The sequence below is a fragment of the Lethenteron reissneri genome, chromosome 36 (genome assembly GCF_015708825.2).
Source record: "Lethenteron reissneri isolate LAM-NWPU_2019-01 chromosome 36, ASM1570882v1, whole genome shotgun sequence".
NCBI classification, from domain to species: domain Eukaryota; kingdom Metazoa; phylum Chordata; class Hyperoartia; order Petromyzontiformes; family Petromyzontidae; genus Lethenteron; species Lethenteron reissneri.
The window spans coordinates 6,154,283-6,168,891 of NC_083814.1; the positions used below are offsets into that span (position 1 = coordinate 6,154,283).

At 45.1% G+C, this 14,609-nt stretch overlaps 1 protein-coding gene across 6 annotated transcripts in view; it reads right to left on the minus strand.

Annotated features, from left to right (window-relative positions):
- The window catches only part of VEPH1 (ventricular zone expressed PH domain containing 1), a 202,212-nt gene that overhangs the window by 119,274 nt on the left and 68,329 nt on the right, over window positions 1-14,609 (minus strand). For all 6 annotated transcript variants that reach the window (XM_061565944.1, XM_061565947.1, XM_061565945.1 and 3 more), the window contains one exon: window positions 2,455-2,629. In XM_061565944.1, the coding sequence (XP_061421928.1) occupies window positions 2,455-2,629 (175 nt within the window). The remainder of the gene's footprint in view (window positions 1-2,454; window positions 2,630-14,609) is intronic.

The following is a 14,609-nucleotide window of genomic DNA, read 5'->3' on the forward strand; positions in this document are numbered from 1 at the left end:
AACCGCACGTGTAAACCAGCCACGTGGTTAATGGCGTCTCGGAAGATTTGCTGCGTGTAACACGCGCTGTTGCATTTTACAGAGTGACGGTGCTGTTCTTCCCAAGATTCATATGAACCACAATAAATAAATGTGCTTGCCCTCGATTTGGAGCACCTGCCCACGTCCTTCATCTCGAGTGTGCAACACATATACACAAAATCCAATTATCCGTCTTTGCTTTATAGTCATATATATTCTCTTCTTCAGCAGCATCATCATCATCATCCTCATAATTTGCTTATTAGGCCTAGAGTAAAACATCCGTACGAATCCAAGTGTCTCAGCTAGTATGAGGCTCAGGCATAAAAAATTATATTGGTAGGAACCTCCTGGTTCCACTAGCCCACAGGGGATTATTGTGTCCGTCCGTCCGTCGTGCATTCAAAAATGGGAGGGATGGGCTGGGTGGAGAGGGGAGGGTGGGGAGGGGCTGGGTGGGGAGGGAGGGGCTGGGTGGGGATTGGAGGGTGGGGAGGGGCTGGGTGGGGATTGGAGGGTGGGGAGGGGCTGGGTGGGGAGGGTGGGGAGGGGCTGGGTGCGGAATACACCACGCCGCTGTTGACCCTGGCCATTGACCGAACAACCCAACGTTCCTACCAGCTCCCTCCGCAGGAATGTTTTCACGATCGGAAGGACCGTGTCTGCTCAATTCCGTGTGCAACTCCAATTGGTTTGAGCAAAATGCTGTAGAAGTGTGTAAATTAATACTTGATTCACCCGGAAGACAAGTCTAACACCCAAAAAAAGAGATAAGTAAATGCGTATAGATGGCAGATATACAGATATGGGAGTGGAGCGGTGGCGCAGTGGTTAGCACGCTCGCACAATGAGTCCAAAAATCCCACCTTACTTCCCAGCCACGCCTAACGCTGGTGTCGAGTGATATGCTCCTGATCCATATTTCATGGCTGGTGAGGTGCACTGATTATAAGATGTTCCCTATTTAGGCACATTTGTATGTTTATTAAATGCAATTATCCAATTTATTCTATCATTTAGATTTTGATCCTGGTCCTGGTCCCACATGTTTGCTCCCTCCCCCTGCCCCCCCATGACCAACGTGGTGAGGTTTGGTCAAAACAAGCAAAAACAGCATGGGGAGGCCTTTATCCAACAGTGGCTTAACAGAGGGTTGTAAGTCATGGCTCATTGTTTAATGTCAAGAAAATAGCCGAACACTTGGGAATAGGGAATTCCACTGCTGTTTCATGGATGATGTAATGCCGCAGTGGTCAGCACACTGGCCTTGCAAGTAACCCGGTGGATCTCCCTCCCAGCAAGGTAGTTGAATCAATGGTGCAAGTTTCTAAAATACCCCAAGCCTCCTCCGTCCATCCGATGGTATAAATACGATCGACCACGTTTAGTCGATCAACATGACCAATGTTGTGGGGTGTAGTGTGTGTACTCCCACATTTGCCAAGACATCTGGCCATCATGGCAGAGTAAGGCCAAAGTGATCTCGAGAGCCCCACTAAAATACAGACTTTTCCGGTAACAGTGTCGTACGCGGGCAATTGCAGGGGCTGTGGCTTTACCTCGCTGCTGTCTCAGCTCAGGGGGACCTGGAGACGTTTGAAACTAAAAACTGTTTAAACTATAAATAAGCTCTATAGCTCTTTTTCAGAAGCGACCTGGCCACAAATGATAGCGCAACGAAGTGGCTTATCACGTGGAAATGTATAGCAGTCAAATACTCTAAACGCACGTTGATAAGAAATGTGGAGGGAAAAAAACTGGAGGACCCGGAGAAAAAAAATCCGCACGACCACGAGGTGAGTGAGAGAGAGAGACACGCAAACTCCCAAATATAACAGCAGGCTTCATACTCTTAGTTCAGGGGTCGGCAACCTACGGCTCCGGAGCCGCATGCGGCTCTTTACGGGCTGCTTCTTGACGATATGTACGTGAGTACAGTATGTACTCAGATGCATTGCGGCTCTTGAAATACTGAATTTTGTACCGAATTGGAAAGAAATGGCTCTTCTTGTTATTTTGGTTGCCGACGCCTGTCTTAGTTCTTTCGGTAAAGTCACGTAGGTAAAAAATGAAACTAAAATTAATAAAAAATAAAAACAATAAAATCACGACGTTTCGGAGGCAACACAAGCTTCCGTCTTCAAGTGAAACTGTCACACTTGATACAGATTTTTTGCTGTGACAGTTTCACCTGAAGACGGAAGCTTGTGTTGCCTCCGAAACGTCGTGATTTTATTGTTTTTATTTTTTATTAATTTTAATTTCATTTTTTACCTACGTGACTTTACCGAAAGAACTAAGAGTATGAATCCTTGCAGCCACGACAGCTTCAAATCTAGAAATAACAGCAGGCATCAGGGTCGAGATCGAACCCACGGCCTCCTTGCACACCGGGGGTTGGTCAACGTCCCCGTGGCCACCGTGGCGCGGTACCTGCGATGACGCTGTCAGCCACCGCCTCCACGTGCTGGCCCAGGAGGGGGGCCTGCCCCATGGCGGCCAGGGCGATCACGCTGGACATGCTCCTCGACACCTCCGCGTCGCCCCTCCGCAGGAACCTCACCGCCACCGGCACGGCCACGCGCATCATGGCCGGACGCCCGTAGTTCTACGCGCGAGATATCGGGACGGAGAAAAGGCAAACGTGTAAACGGGCGGCAAAGGGGGGAGAGGGTTTGCCGTGAAACGTGAGTTTGGCGATGTGTGTAAATACGTGCATGTTGAACTCCTTTCGCACCGTATGTAGCCAACCGTGCCAATCGAAGGTGCTGGAGGGAAGGACAACAAACTAAACTTAATAGAGCAGTTCCAAAGAAATTAGGTTTTCAGGACACACGTTCGTTGTCCGAAAACGACGCGAAGCTACGTTGTTTCTGAGCGTAAAGGGGCCCTTGCAATGACAGACGTGGCTTGAGTGCGCTAACACTGTAACCACAGTGTTCCCCTCAAGTACCCGATTAGTGTGGCTTAAGATGCGTCCAGCGATGGATATATGTCATCCTCATGAACATCAAGATGGTTGCAGTGGTAGGTACATATGGGAGTGGTAGGCCGCGTGTGGCCACGGAATAAGAAATAAAGTCCTTGGGCATATCCACACCCCCCCCCCTCACTCCTTCCACAACAAAGTCTGCTTTGTGTAAGACGGCTGGGTGGGTGAGAGAGTGGCAGAGCATGTCACTCACTGTGGATAGGTAATACCTCAAATTCAATCCATCATCCTTCTTAGTCATATATAATTCACATTCATACCACTTTGCAATGGCTGTTGACCTAGGGACAGGCTGATCCCAGGAATGTGGAATTTCCACAGCTGGCGAAGGGCCACCAGTACAAGATGAGCACAACACATTGCTCGTTTGAGCACGAGGTCAGATTCTGACATTTAAATTCTGTGGTGCATTTACTAAGTCCATCCCTCAGCTCCCAGCTTCAGATGGCCACTCCAAATTGCTGCCACCAAATGAGTTGATGAGCATATCTGAAAATGCTGCACATCAGAGATTGGACATTAAGTGTGGGATGGGGGGGGGGCAATCAGGAATGAACATGACCGAGAGTAAGCCTGCTATGGAGATGGAGTCATAAAATACGCCCATGTTCGAGATCTAGGTGACTCGTCGCATTGCAAGACCGCGAGAGATAGGGGTGGCTTGGGGAGCCCTTCATCCAGCTGTGGATAGATGATGGCCATTAATGATGAAGCAGGAAAGGGCGATGTGGAGACCTGCATATGGGGTAATTACTCAGGGGTAAGGTCAGGATTTATACCGCAGTGCTATAAAAATGGGTCAGGTTCAGAGTGGAGAAAGATGTTAGTCGCGTGCAAAGGAAACAAAATGGCGCTCATGGTGACTTTTATTTATTACCGGGTCAGAGCCCACTGAGATCAGAAGTCTCATATTCAAGGGGAGAACTGGAGAAAAACAGAGGAAGGTCTTAACTCATGAACTTGGCCAGGCAGAGGAAGCGAACAACGCACGTGACCACAGGGAGGGGTTGCAGATAGTGCAAGCAGAAATACTCAAGCTGCCGCCAAAATCTCTCTCGGTGCCGTTATGCAACACGTGAGCTAGTTTTGTTATACCCGCAGTCGGCACTGCAGTATGCACGTGTATAGCATAAAATTGTAATAATAATAATACAATTTATAACGCGCGCAACATTGCGGACCGAAGAGCCAATTCTGAGGCACGGAGGCGAGCTCAGTGTCAGGTCGCGTCGCGCGGTTCCAGGGAGACTCGCGGTGAAATGTCGAGCTGAAGAGGTGGTATTTGAACGAAGACAATTAATGTTCGTTATGGATTTGAATAGGGATGGTGTTCCAAATGACGGGGGCTGCGACGGAGGTTCTAAATATATACTATATTAGACGTGTATAGCACACGTATAGCATGTGTAGTTCGGTAGATATACAAACATAGGCACAACTTCAACCGAGAGGATGGTTTCAATTTAAGCAATTATTGGAAGTATGTCATCAACCAAGTCAAACTTTAGCTGCCGTATAATTTTACAGCCATATCCATATTTCCAGTCTTTTACTCCCAGCCTGATACACCACCATCACTAAGAAATGTTGATGTATAACAGTGTTTCAATAGCGCAAAAAATTGTCCCCCCCATCCTACTCTTCCCCCTCCTCCCCCGTTTCCCTCACGTCCACATTTGTCGCACAAGCACCGTACCCACACTCACCCTCCCCTCCCCGAGATGGTTTTCTATCGACTTAACTCATGCTAATCCCCTGCCCAACCGCCCACGATACCACACGGCCTGCCGCATGCCCCTCCCCCGACCCCTTGGCTCCTCCCCCCCCCTAGTACCCTATATAAACACGTGTCTCTAAAGAGCTCTCTTCATACACTACAGTAATTTTGCTGGAGCAGTCACACCTGATGACGGATGCTTGTGTTGCTCCCGAAACGTCGTGATTTAATTTAGTTGTTTCATTTTTACTTTATTTTGTTTTCACCTACGTGACTTTACCGAAAAAAAAAACAAAGAGTATGGATCCTTGCAGTCACGAAAACTTCAAATCTAGAATTAGTTCGGTAGACTTGGAGAGCTGTTTAGTTTTGGTTGAGGCCATATGAACCTGCGGTGACATCCGCACGGGTAGCTTGCCTCTTCAATTGGTTCCCCCAAATCCATCCCAACCACAAGCTTCTGCTGTAAACACTCGCTGGAGATGTTTATGGTCAAACGTTCAGTACTTTACAATTCGCAGGAAACACAAATGACACACGCACTGAAAGCATGCTCGGTGTGTGTGTTACTCAGAAGACGTGTGGCAGCATTGACCACTCAGTCACACACTTAAACTGAATTTACTTTGCTTTGTACATTGAATTTGAAAAGCAATTGTTCTTCTTTATAAAGCCAACTGACGGCTCACTGAAACAGTGTTCCTGTCGCAAAATATAATCTCATTTTTTTATCAACATTGAGGCGCCAGAAGAATAATGTACACACACTGACAAATCGTGGTGGATTATCCAACAATAACACCGCATTTCAATGAACCACAGTATTCGAGCATATACTCCAATTGTCAGCCACCCACCCTCACCACTCACCCCATTTCTACTCTTTTAAACAACTCAAGTGGGCTGCCAACTCGTGCCAGAGCCTGAGTTCTCATCTCGCCACCCGGGGCCTGCTCGGATTTCTACGTCAGAATTTGGATCGAGTGTAAATGCGAGTTTCTGGCAAAAGCCTGCCCAACTTCGTGCGGTAACTCAAGTAGTTCAGAATCATAATTTTTGTATTTAAAGCTTTCGTGACTGCAGGGATTCATATTCTTGGTTCTTCCGGTAAAGTCACGTAGAAGGGAAATAAAAAAGAATATAATGTAAATATATATATATAAACCGCCACTTTTTTCAAATTTTCTTGCTGTGGATTTCACACCTGATGATGATTGCTTGTGTTGCAGTCGAAACGTCGTGAGAATTTTTTTGGTTTAATATTTATATTATTTTATTATTTCCCTTCTACGTGACTTTACCGAAAGAACCAAGAATATCATTATTTTTGTTTAAATGTATGTATACTGGAGGAATTCGATTAGCTATAAAACTATCTTTCACAGATGTCGAGTAGGGGCGGATCAGAATGTTTACGACAACAACCAATACAAAAACACGATAGGAGTGCAAAGTATATGGAAGGTAAGCAAATAACCAAAAATATATACAAAGTAAACTAAACAATTTTATTTTTCCAGGTAAAGCCCACTGAGCTATTAGCTTCCAATTCAGAAGCGACCTGGTCACAAATGCTAGCTCAAACGAAGTGGCTTATCATGCGGGAATGTGAAGCAGCCAAATTAATCTAAATAATGAAAACGCTTGGTGGATGGTGAATCGACACATGCCTAATATCGGTTACAGCAGTAAGTATTTTTTACACATATATTAATATATATCCCATGACGCTCGCCTATATCTCACAACGCACGTGCGTAGCGCTACGTCTGCGCGGGGGGAGGCATGGATCCGTGGAATTCGTTTCGCAGGCGTCACAGGAAGCTGCCTGCCGCCATCCAGCAACTCCTCTCTCGGGCGCTGCGTTGCATCACCACGCAACTGGAGCAAAGCACCACGTGGGGTCCAGCATCCTGCGGCGAGCCCCGAACGTCTTTCGCTGGGCCAGATGTCAAATCCGGAGATGCCGGGAGGAGCTCTTTCGCAAGCGAGCCAAGTTTTTCTTGGTTCGTACGGCCTGGCGATGTAGATGATGGCGAGCATCTACGACTACGATGTCGCATTCGTGTGGTCGTGCCAGAGACAGCCGCGTCAGAGTGTATTGCTGTGATGATGTCTCCTTCGTAGTTGTGGATCGAGCATTGCGTCGTTATACGTTGCACGGTCTGTTCTGAATGACCACAGTCGCACGCTACTGGAGAGTATTTTTAAATTTCCATTTGTGCATCGTCAGGTATCCGCATCGGCTGCCATGGTTTGTGTAGTGGATACGGTTTTAGAGTAGATCTTGAGCTTCGTGGAAGATAAACCCCAGGGATTTTCTGCGTTGGATCTTTCACAAGGTTCTTTGAACTTCATTCAACTCGCATCATTGAAGGTTAAGCGCATGGGTCCAAAATGGCTTTGAGAGCCAAGTGCAATCAATTTACACAGCATTTAAAAAAAAATTATTGTTATTTTACACGATGCGGAAATATGGTTAGAAAGCACAGACCGTGCCACGACACACTGGATGCCATGTTTGTTCTGAAGAGTAAAATTACCCCCCCCCCCCCACCTTGTCACCGTTAGCAAGTCCTGGATATGTCCTCGGTCCCACGATGGAGAGCGGCTATGCGGCTGTGGTGCGATGGTTTACACGCCAGACTTGGCAATTCACAGTTATCCGGTTCCATTTTTCGGCGCGTCAGTTGAACCAATGGGAACGTTTCTTAAATCCCATCGCCTCTGTTCACCGAGCAATATATATATGGATAGCAACATTAGCTGATCGACAGGCCGCGTATGGTAGGCTAATGTATGGGTATTCCCACATCTTCCAAGATATCTTGTCGGCATATAAGAGTGGCCCAAAACAACCTCTAGAGGGGCCCTCTAGAGCTCTCTCTCTGTAGAATAAAGACAAAGACCCCCCCCCCCAACCCATATAGCCTTACCAGATTCTGGGGCAAGTGCTACGAGCAAACACCTATGAAGGCCGGCTCGGCACACGAGGCCAGTACCACGCCCGGCCACCTTTATCTCCCGAGTGGCAATGTTTACACATCGCTCCAGGTACTCGTTTGAGGCTGAGTCGACCTAGGGGAGGCCTAGAACCGGTTCAGATAATCGTAATTGGTGTTGGTCACGAGCAGGAATCGAACTTGTTTCATTAGGTTCATAGCGCAGCGCTCTTACGACTGCACCACCACTCCCCACTCTCTATGACGTTCGGGCATCCACACAAAGTTCTCCACAGAACAACCACTCTATAGGATAACCACTCTATAGGACAACCACTGCAGCTTCTCTCTATAGGACAACCACTCTATAGGATAATCACTCTATAGGATAACCACTTTATAGGATAATCACTCTATAGGATAACCACTCTATAGGACAACCACTCTATAGGATAACCACTGCAGCTTCTCTCTATAGGACAACCACTCTATAGGATAATCACTCTATAGGATAACCACTCTATAGGACAACCACTCTATAGGATAACCACTGCAGCTTCTTTCTATAGGACAACCACTCTATAGGATAATCACTCTATAGGATAACCACTCTATAGGACAACCACTCTATAGGATAAGCACTGCAGCTTCACTCTATAGGATAATCACTCTATAGGACAACCACTCTATAGGATAACCACTCTATAGGACAACCACTCTATAGGACAACCACTATATAGGATAAGCACTGCAGCTTCTCTCTATAGGACAACCACTCTATAGGATAAGCACTGCAGCTTCTCTCTATAGGACAACCACTTGAAGCCTATAGCTCTACCGAACTGAGTGATGTCCCAGCCTCCGTGCGTGCCTATAGAGTTTCGGCAGAAGAGTTTGATGACAACATCTGTTTGCCTTCTCATCCAACAGAGATGCATATTTAGAAGTGTGAAGAATACTTGTCAGCCGACATCCTGGAAACGCTTGCAAATGAGATGTTCCACGTCGCGAGGGTTTGTCCGGGTGAAAGATTTTTTAACTTCAAAAGAAAATGCGGTCATGTGTGTACGTAAGTTCTTGTACATGTAATCATTTAATTTTATGTCTTTGTTGGTGTCAGTTTTGGTTTGTTTCACAGAGTTCCGTGGATGACTCCACACCAGCAGCACGCGTCTCGATAAATCACTGTGACCATCATTTGAAGCTGTAATTGAACAAAACTACACTCAGTTGTAGCACTCAAATTATTGCCTAACAACATTCGAACAAAAACCTCCAACAAATCGCAAATTGCATGATCGTTTCAAATGGAATATCCTGTCGTAAAAACACAATTGTGGAGTACACACACACGTAAAATAATGTCTTCGTGTAATCGTTTCCATATTTGCTGATTCTTGACGGCCGGTTCCTGTAAAACGGGGGACGTCTTGAGAGTTGAGCAATCTGTTTTCAAGGAGTTGGCAACAGATGCAAATGATTACAGGAGCAAGGTGGGGGGATGAGGAGGAGGGCACTTGGAGTCTCCCAAAATGAGGCCAACCGAAAGGTCGTCAATCCACATCGAGTACAGGGAGACACCGGGGCAAACCGTACGAGTACAGCCCCTCGCAGCGTGGGCAATTAAATACATCACGGTAACTGATTAATGGCTCAAATTGCCGTACATGCATAGGTCATGCCGAGGAAGCCGATTAATCAGTTCCTAGAGTCCTAGACGAATTCATAATGTGCCAAGCCAACATATGTCAAGTAATGTTATGCATTCCGTGGAGATTAACTCGTGAAAAAAACTTTTAACAAGTATAACCCGTAAAAACAAAGTTTTTCACTATAAATCCTTTATATGCGTGGCGGCTCGAGTCCTCTCGTCCTCTGGCTTGAGATGGCTGCCACCTATGGGTCAGATGATTGTCTGCCAGTATTAAGCAATTGGTAATTAAATATTTAATTTGTTTTCCCTAAACAGTGTAAAATTTTGGGAAAATGTTTTTCACGAACATGAATTGTCTCGCACAACGAGTCTGTGTGCAAAATGTCAGCTCGATTGGATCATGGGAAGTGGGTTAAAAAACGACCGAAAGATTTGCACGGTCGTAAGCAAGCAAGCAAGCACGCAAGCACGCAAGCAAGCAAGCGAACTTAATATAAAGGATTTTAAAAAATGTGCAGCGCTTGCTCGCATCACTGCTGGCCGTAGCGCTTGGTTTAAGACGAAGCTCTTTGAGAACCCCTATAGAGGGTGGAGATTTTGGCCTACTCTTCCACGCTAGCCAGATGTCTTGGAAGAGATCGAAGTATCCGCACTTTACCCCACCACACAGGACCTGCATACCGACTGACTCTAGTGTACCTGTTTAATCTGCTGGATAGACAGAGGCGTGGGAGATTTAAAAATAAACTTGCACCATTATTGCAGCTGCCTTGCCAGGAAATTGAACCGCGGCAAGCCACAACCTCGCCAAATCATGTAACGCCTCAATGTAACAATTATAAAATAATTATAATGTCATTTATTTACCCAGGAAAGCCTTCATGGGTCCAAAGTCCCCTTTTCCAGTGGGTCTTGAATTGGGATGTTTCGCCAGTTCTATGTATCGATTTAAAGCTTTCGTGACTGCAGGGATTCATCTTCTTGGTTCTTTCGGCAAAGTCACGTAGAATGAAAATAATAAAATAATACAAATAAAACATAATTAAATAATTATCACGACGTTTCGGCCACAACGCAAGCAGCCGTCCTCAGGTGAAGACCAGGTCCAGACGATGTCTCCCCGACAGACCTGGTCTTCACCTGAGGACGGCTGCTTGCGTTGTGGCTGAAACGTCGTGAGAATTATTTTATTGTTTTATTTTTATTATTTTATTATTTCCATTCTACGTGACTTTACCGAAAGAACCAAGAAGACAGTTCTATGTACTTTGTGTTTGGCATGTGGGAGGACAAACGGAGTATCTGGGAAGACTCAAGTTCTGTAACTTGGTCATGCTCAAATTTCGGCGGAGTTAAATTCACGACTCCACTTCCGGACTGGATCTCCACAATACGTGGAGTTTCCAGGCAGTCCCCATGAGTTGCAATGACGACATCCTTCTGGTGAGGCCTCAACGCTGCCGAGGCTCTGAGCTCTGATGAGATCGGGCACATTCCGGGTGACGTAAACATGACACTAATTAATTATTTAACAAAATGTATTTTATTGAATTGGTGATTGGGCCCAGGAATGCACTGTCAGGGGGTTGCAGCTTTTTTGTTCTTACAATAACAAACGTTCTCACAATACACTGTGCTAGCAATTTTTGTTATATTAGTGGGAATATACATTTATTTATTTCGTACTTTATTGGTACTCAATAGGGAATATTACATCACTAAGCATGTGCTTATTTAAAAAAAAACTGCCCATTGGAAATATTTTTTTACGTAGTTCTCATCAGGCCCCATGATTTTTAGTGCAGACTTCAAATCTTAGTACCTCATTCTCTCTGGTCTCTCGCTTTATATGCTGTGCTCGAATAACCATGTTGCTCTTAATTTGGTTTTACCAGGTGAGGCTCACAGAGCTATACAGCTCTTTTTCAGAAGGAAGCTGGCCACAAATGATAGCTTAACGAAGTGGCTTATCATGTGGAAATGTATTACAGCCAAATACTCGAAACGCGTGTTTCTAAATATGGAGGGGAAACCCGGAAGTCTCCGAGAAAAATCCACGCGACCACAGAAAGAACACGCAAACTTCAAATTTACAGCAGGCGTCAAGGACGGGATCGAACCCACTTCCTCCTGCATACCAGGCGAGATAGTTAACATCTCGCCGCCGTGGCATATATATACACATCACTCGCTACTGATGTTATCCCCCGGCCAGGATCGAACTCAGCTCGCTGGATCCATGACGTGGTGTTCTAACCACCGCGTCACCGCTCCACCCTGGTTTTCACACTAGCTTGGATTTAAACAGTTTGTGGCTAATCTAAAAATATCCACTTACAAACTCTGAGCCATATAGAGGCTATTGGCATCATCAGTTTAATCGGTGTTCCATTAGTTTCACGGGTGCTATGATAGTTTTATGATAATTAATTGATTACACAACTTTAACGCCCCAATAAAGTAGACATTTGAGCAATATATCCATTCATTTTATAGTCAATACATTAGTTCAGCCTTAACTGATTTTTACAGCAGTAAAACGTGTATGTTTTGCACGTTGTATTTGTGATGTTCACGTTGAAAGGCTGACAGATGTTTGTCTAATACCATCGATTCCAATTAATCATCTTCACCGTTTACTTTGTGAAAACCTCACAATACCAGCCGAGCGCTCATTGCAATGCATTACTTTTGCTTTCAGCACGGGCTGACCTCCCAATGGCCCTGTCAGCATGGCTATAAAAGCTCTGCCCTGCACGCTTATGCAAGAGACAGATGTTAGTGATACAGCACAGGCAGTGGTGCACAGGCAAAATAACACTGCCCTGTGTAGGAAATCAAAACGTACGATATGCAATGTTTTCGGCAACGATTCTTCTTCGTTATCTCTCTGCTACGAAGAACGATCATTACCCCTAGCGTTGCCTGATATGATATTATTACGTATTATTTTTTCATATAAAGGTTGCAGTGTTGTTGACGAATGTGTTGGAGTTCATTTTTTTCTCTCCTGCGCGAGGTGGACATTATAAAGGAAGGGGGGGGATAGACCAATATTTATTTCTCAGAGCCTCTTGGTCAACCTTTGGTGAGCCGAGCTGTAACCGTGCTGTCAATAACGTTGAGCGGGGGGGGGGGGGAGACCGGAACGAAGCTAGGAAGGCTTCTTCACAATGCTGGCGAACCGCCTGATGAAGCCGGCTGTTGCAATCACCAACGAAACGTCGAGGTCGAATTGTAAACGCGTTGCGTGCGCTTACCCGCCATCGCGCCGATGTGTTGAAGTAATCGCTAATTGGCATATTGTGTTCACGTGACAAGCCCTACTAATTGGCTGTGGTGGTGATGGTGGATACTCTTAGTTCTTTCGGTAAAGTCACGTAGGTAAAAAATGAAATTAAAATTAATAAAAATAAAATAAAAATCACGACGTTTCGGAGGCAACACAAGTCTCCGTCATCAGGTGGGACCGTCAGAGCCAGATTTGCTGTATCAAATGAGGCAAAACTTGCATCTTGGAATCCCTGCCTCACTTGATACAGCAAATCTGGCTGTGACGGTCCCACCTGATGACGGAGACTTGTGTTGCCTCCGAAACGTCATGATTTTTATTTTATTTTTATTAATTTAATTTCATTCTTTACCGACATGACTTTACCGAAAGAACTAAGAGTATGTTCCCCAGTCACGAAAGCTTCAAATCTAGGTGGTGGTGGAGTTTACGACAGATTTATATTTACGCGATCTAAACTCCCCCCCCCAAAAACTTTATTACGGACATTAAAACATGACCCATTACACACGCTATGCATTTATTTTCTTGACTCAAAACCATCACCTCACCCACTTACCCCACTCACTCCTCTCCTTGCTGTTGCCCTATGCAAGCCCCAAACATTTTCCGGCCATTTCAACTCCTCAAAAAGCCCCCTACTATTGTTTACGCCAAGTTTACCCAAGGTCACGTGACCTTCCCGTGGCAAAAAAAAAACTGTAATGGGATCGTGGACCCTTTTTTCCCCAGCACAGAGAGACGCAACAATAAATTACTCCAGAGCCCCGCTGGGGGTTTTATCGTGTATTTCCACACCCCTGCTTTGCTGCTGAAAGAGGGGAGGGGGGGGCACGTTGGGACAATGGCTTTGGTGGGGATCCATGCCCCTGGCTCAATGTCCGTTGCTAACCATAAAGCAGCAGAGATAGACTGCGTTGCGTTAGAGTGCACGTGTGCTATGTTGTGTGCATGCATTTACATCCACTCCACTGCTGGGTGAGGGCCTTGTTAGACTGTACTTCTATGCTTTGACATTAACTCTCCCCACCTTCACCAAAAAATCCGCATTGTCCAGGAGGGGTGAGGAGGCCCTTATCCAGCAGCGCCATGACAAAGGACTCTCTCTATTAGTAATTACGAAACAAAAAAAGGCAGTGGATTAATTGTGTCATAAATATTATCACTGATATTAAAATAGTATTATGAAATAAATATTTGAGTTTTGTTACGTGTTGATATAACTATCTTGATGAAACATGCCCAGTAACATTTCGTTCTGTTATTATTATTGTATCAGATATGATGCTGACATAAATGACGTAATGCATGTTGCTGTACAATTATTTAAAGCTTAAAAACTGTTAAATAGTTTTCGGCTTTGTGCTTTTAAGGAAGTGTAGGTCAAAAGTAATTCAGTCGAAGGCTTTGTAACCATAAAGAAAAAGATTGGAATTGAACAGAATTTACATTCAGACAAAATACATCTCCGGTGTCTGACAATCCAGTTATAGATATCTCCTAGACATAACAGACTCCATGCTGCCGAGTCCAGCAGACCCATAGGGCCTGTGGCTCCAAGATATATTAAAGAACCAAAAACATTTCGACTTAAAGCTTTCGTGACTGCAGGGATTCATATTCTTGGATCTTTCGGTAAAGTCACGTAGAAGGGAAATAATAGAATAATAATAAAACATAAGAAAAATCTCACGACAGGACGCTGTCTTTCCAAAAGCTCTGTTCTTCACCTGAGGACGGCTGCTTGTGTTGTGGCCGAAACGTCGTGAGAATGTTATTATTGTTTTATTTTTATTATTTTATCATTTCCCTTCTACGTGATTTTACCGAAAGATCCAAAAATATGAACCAAGAACATGGTCAAATCAAATAAAAACTCCATTCTGTGTCTCCACATCATCAACATGATCATGATCATCAGCCATGGTCAATCCACTGCTGGATGAAGGCCTCCTCAAGTCACCACCACCTCTCATAGTTCCACGAGACAA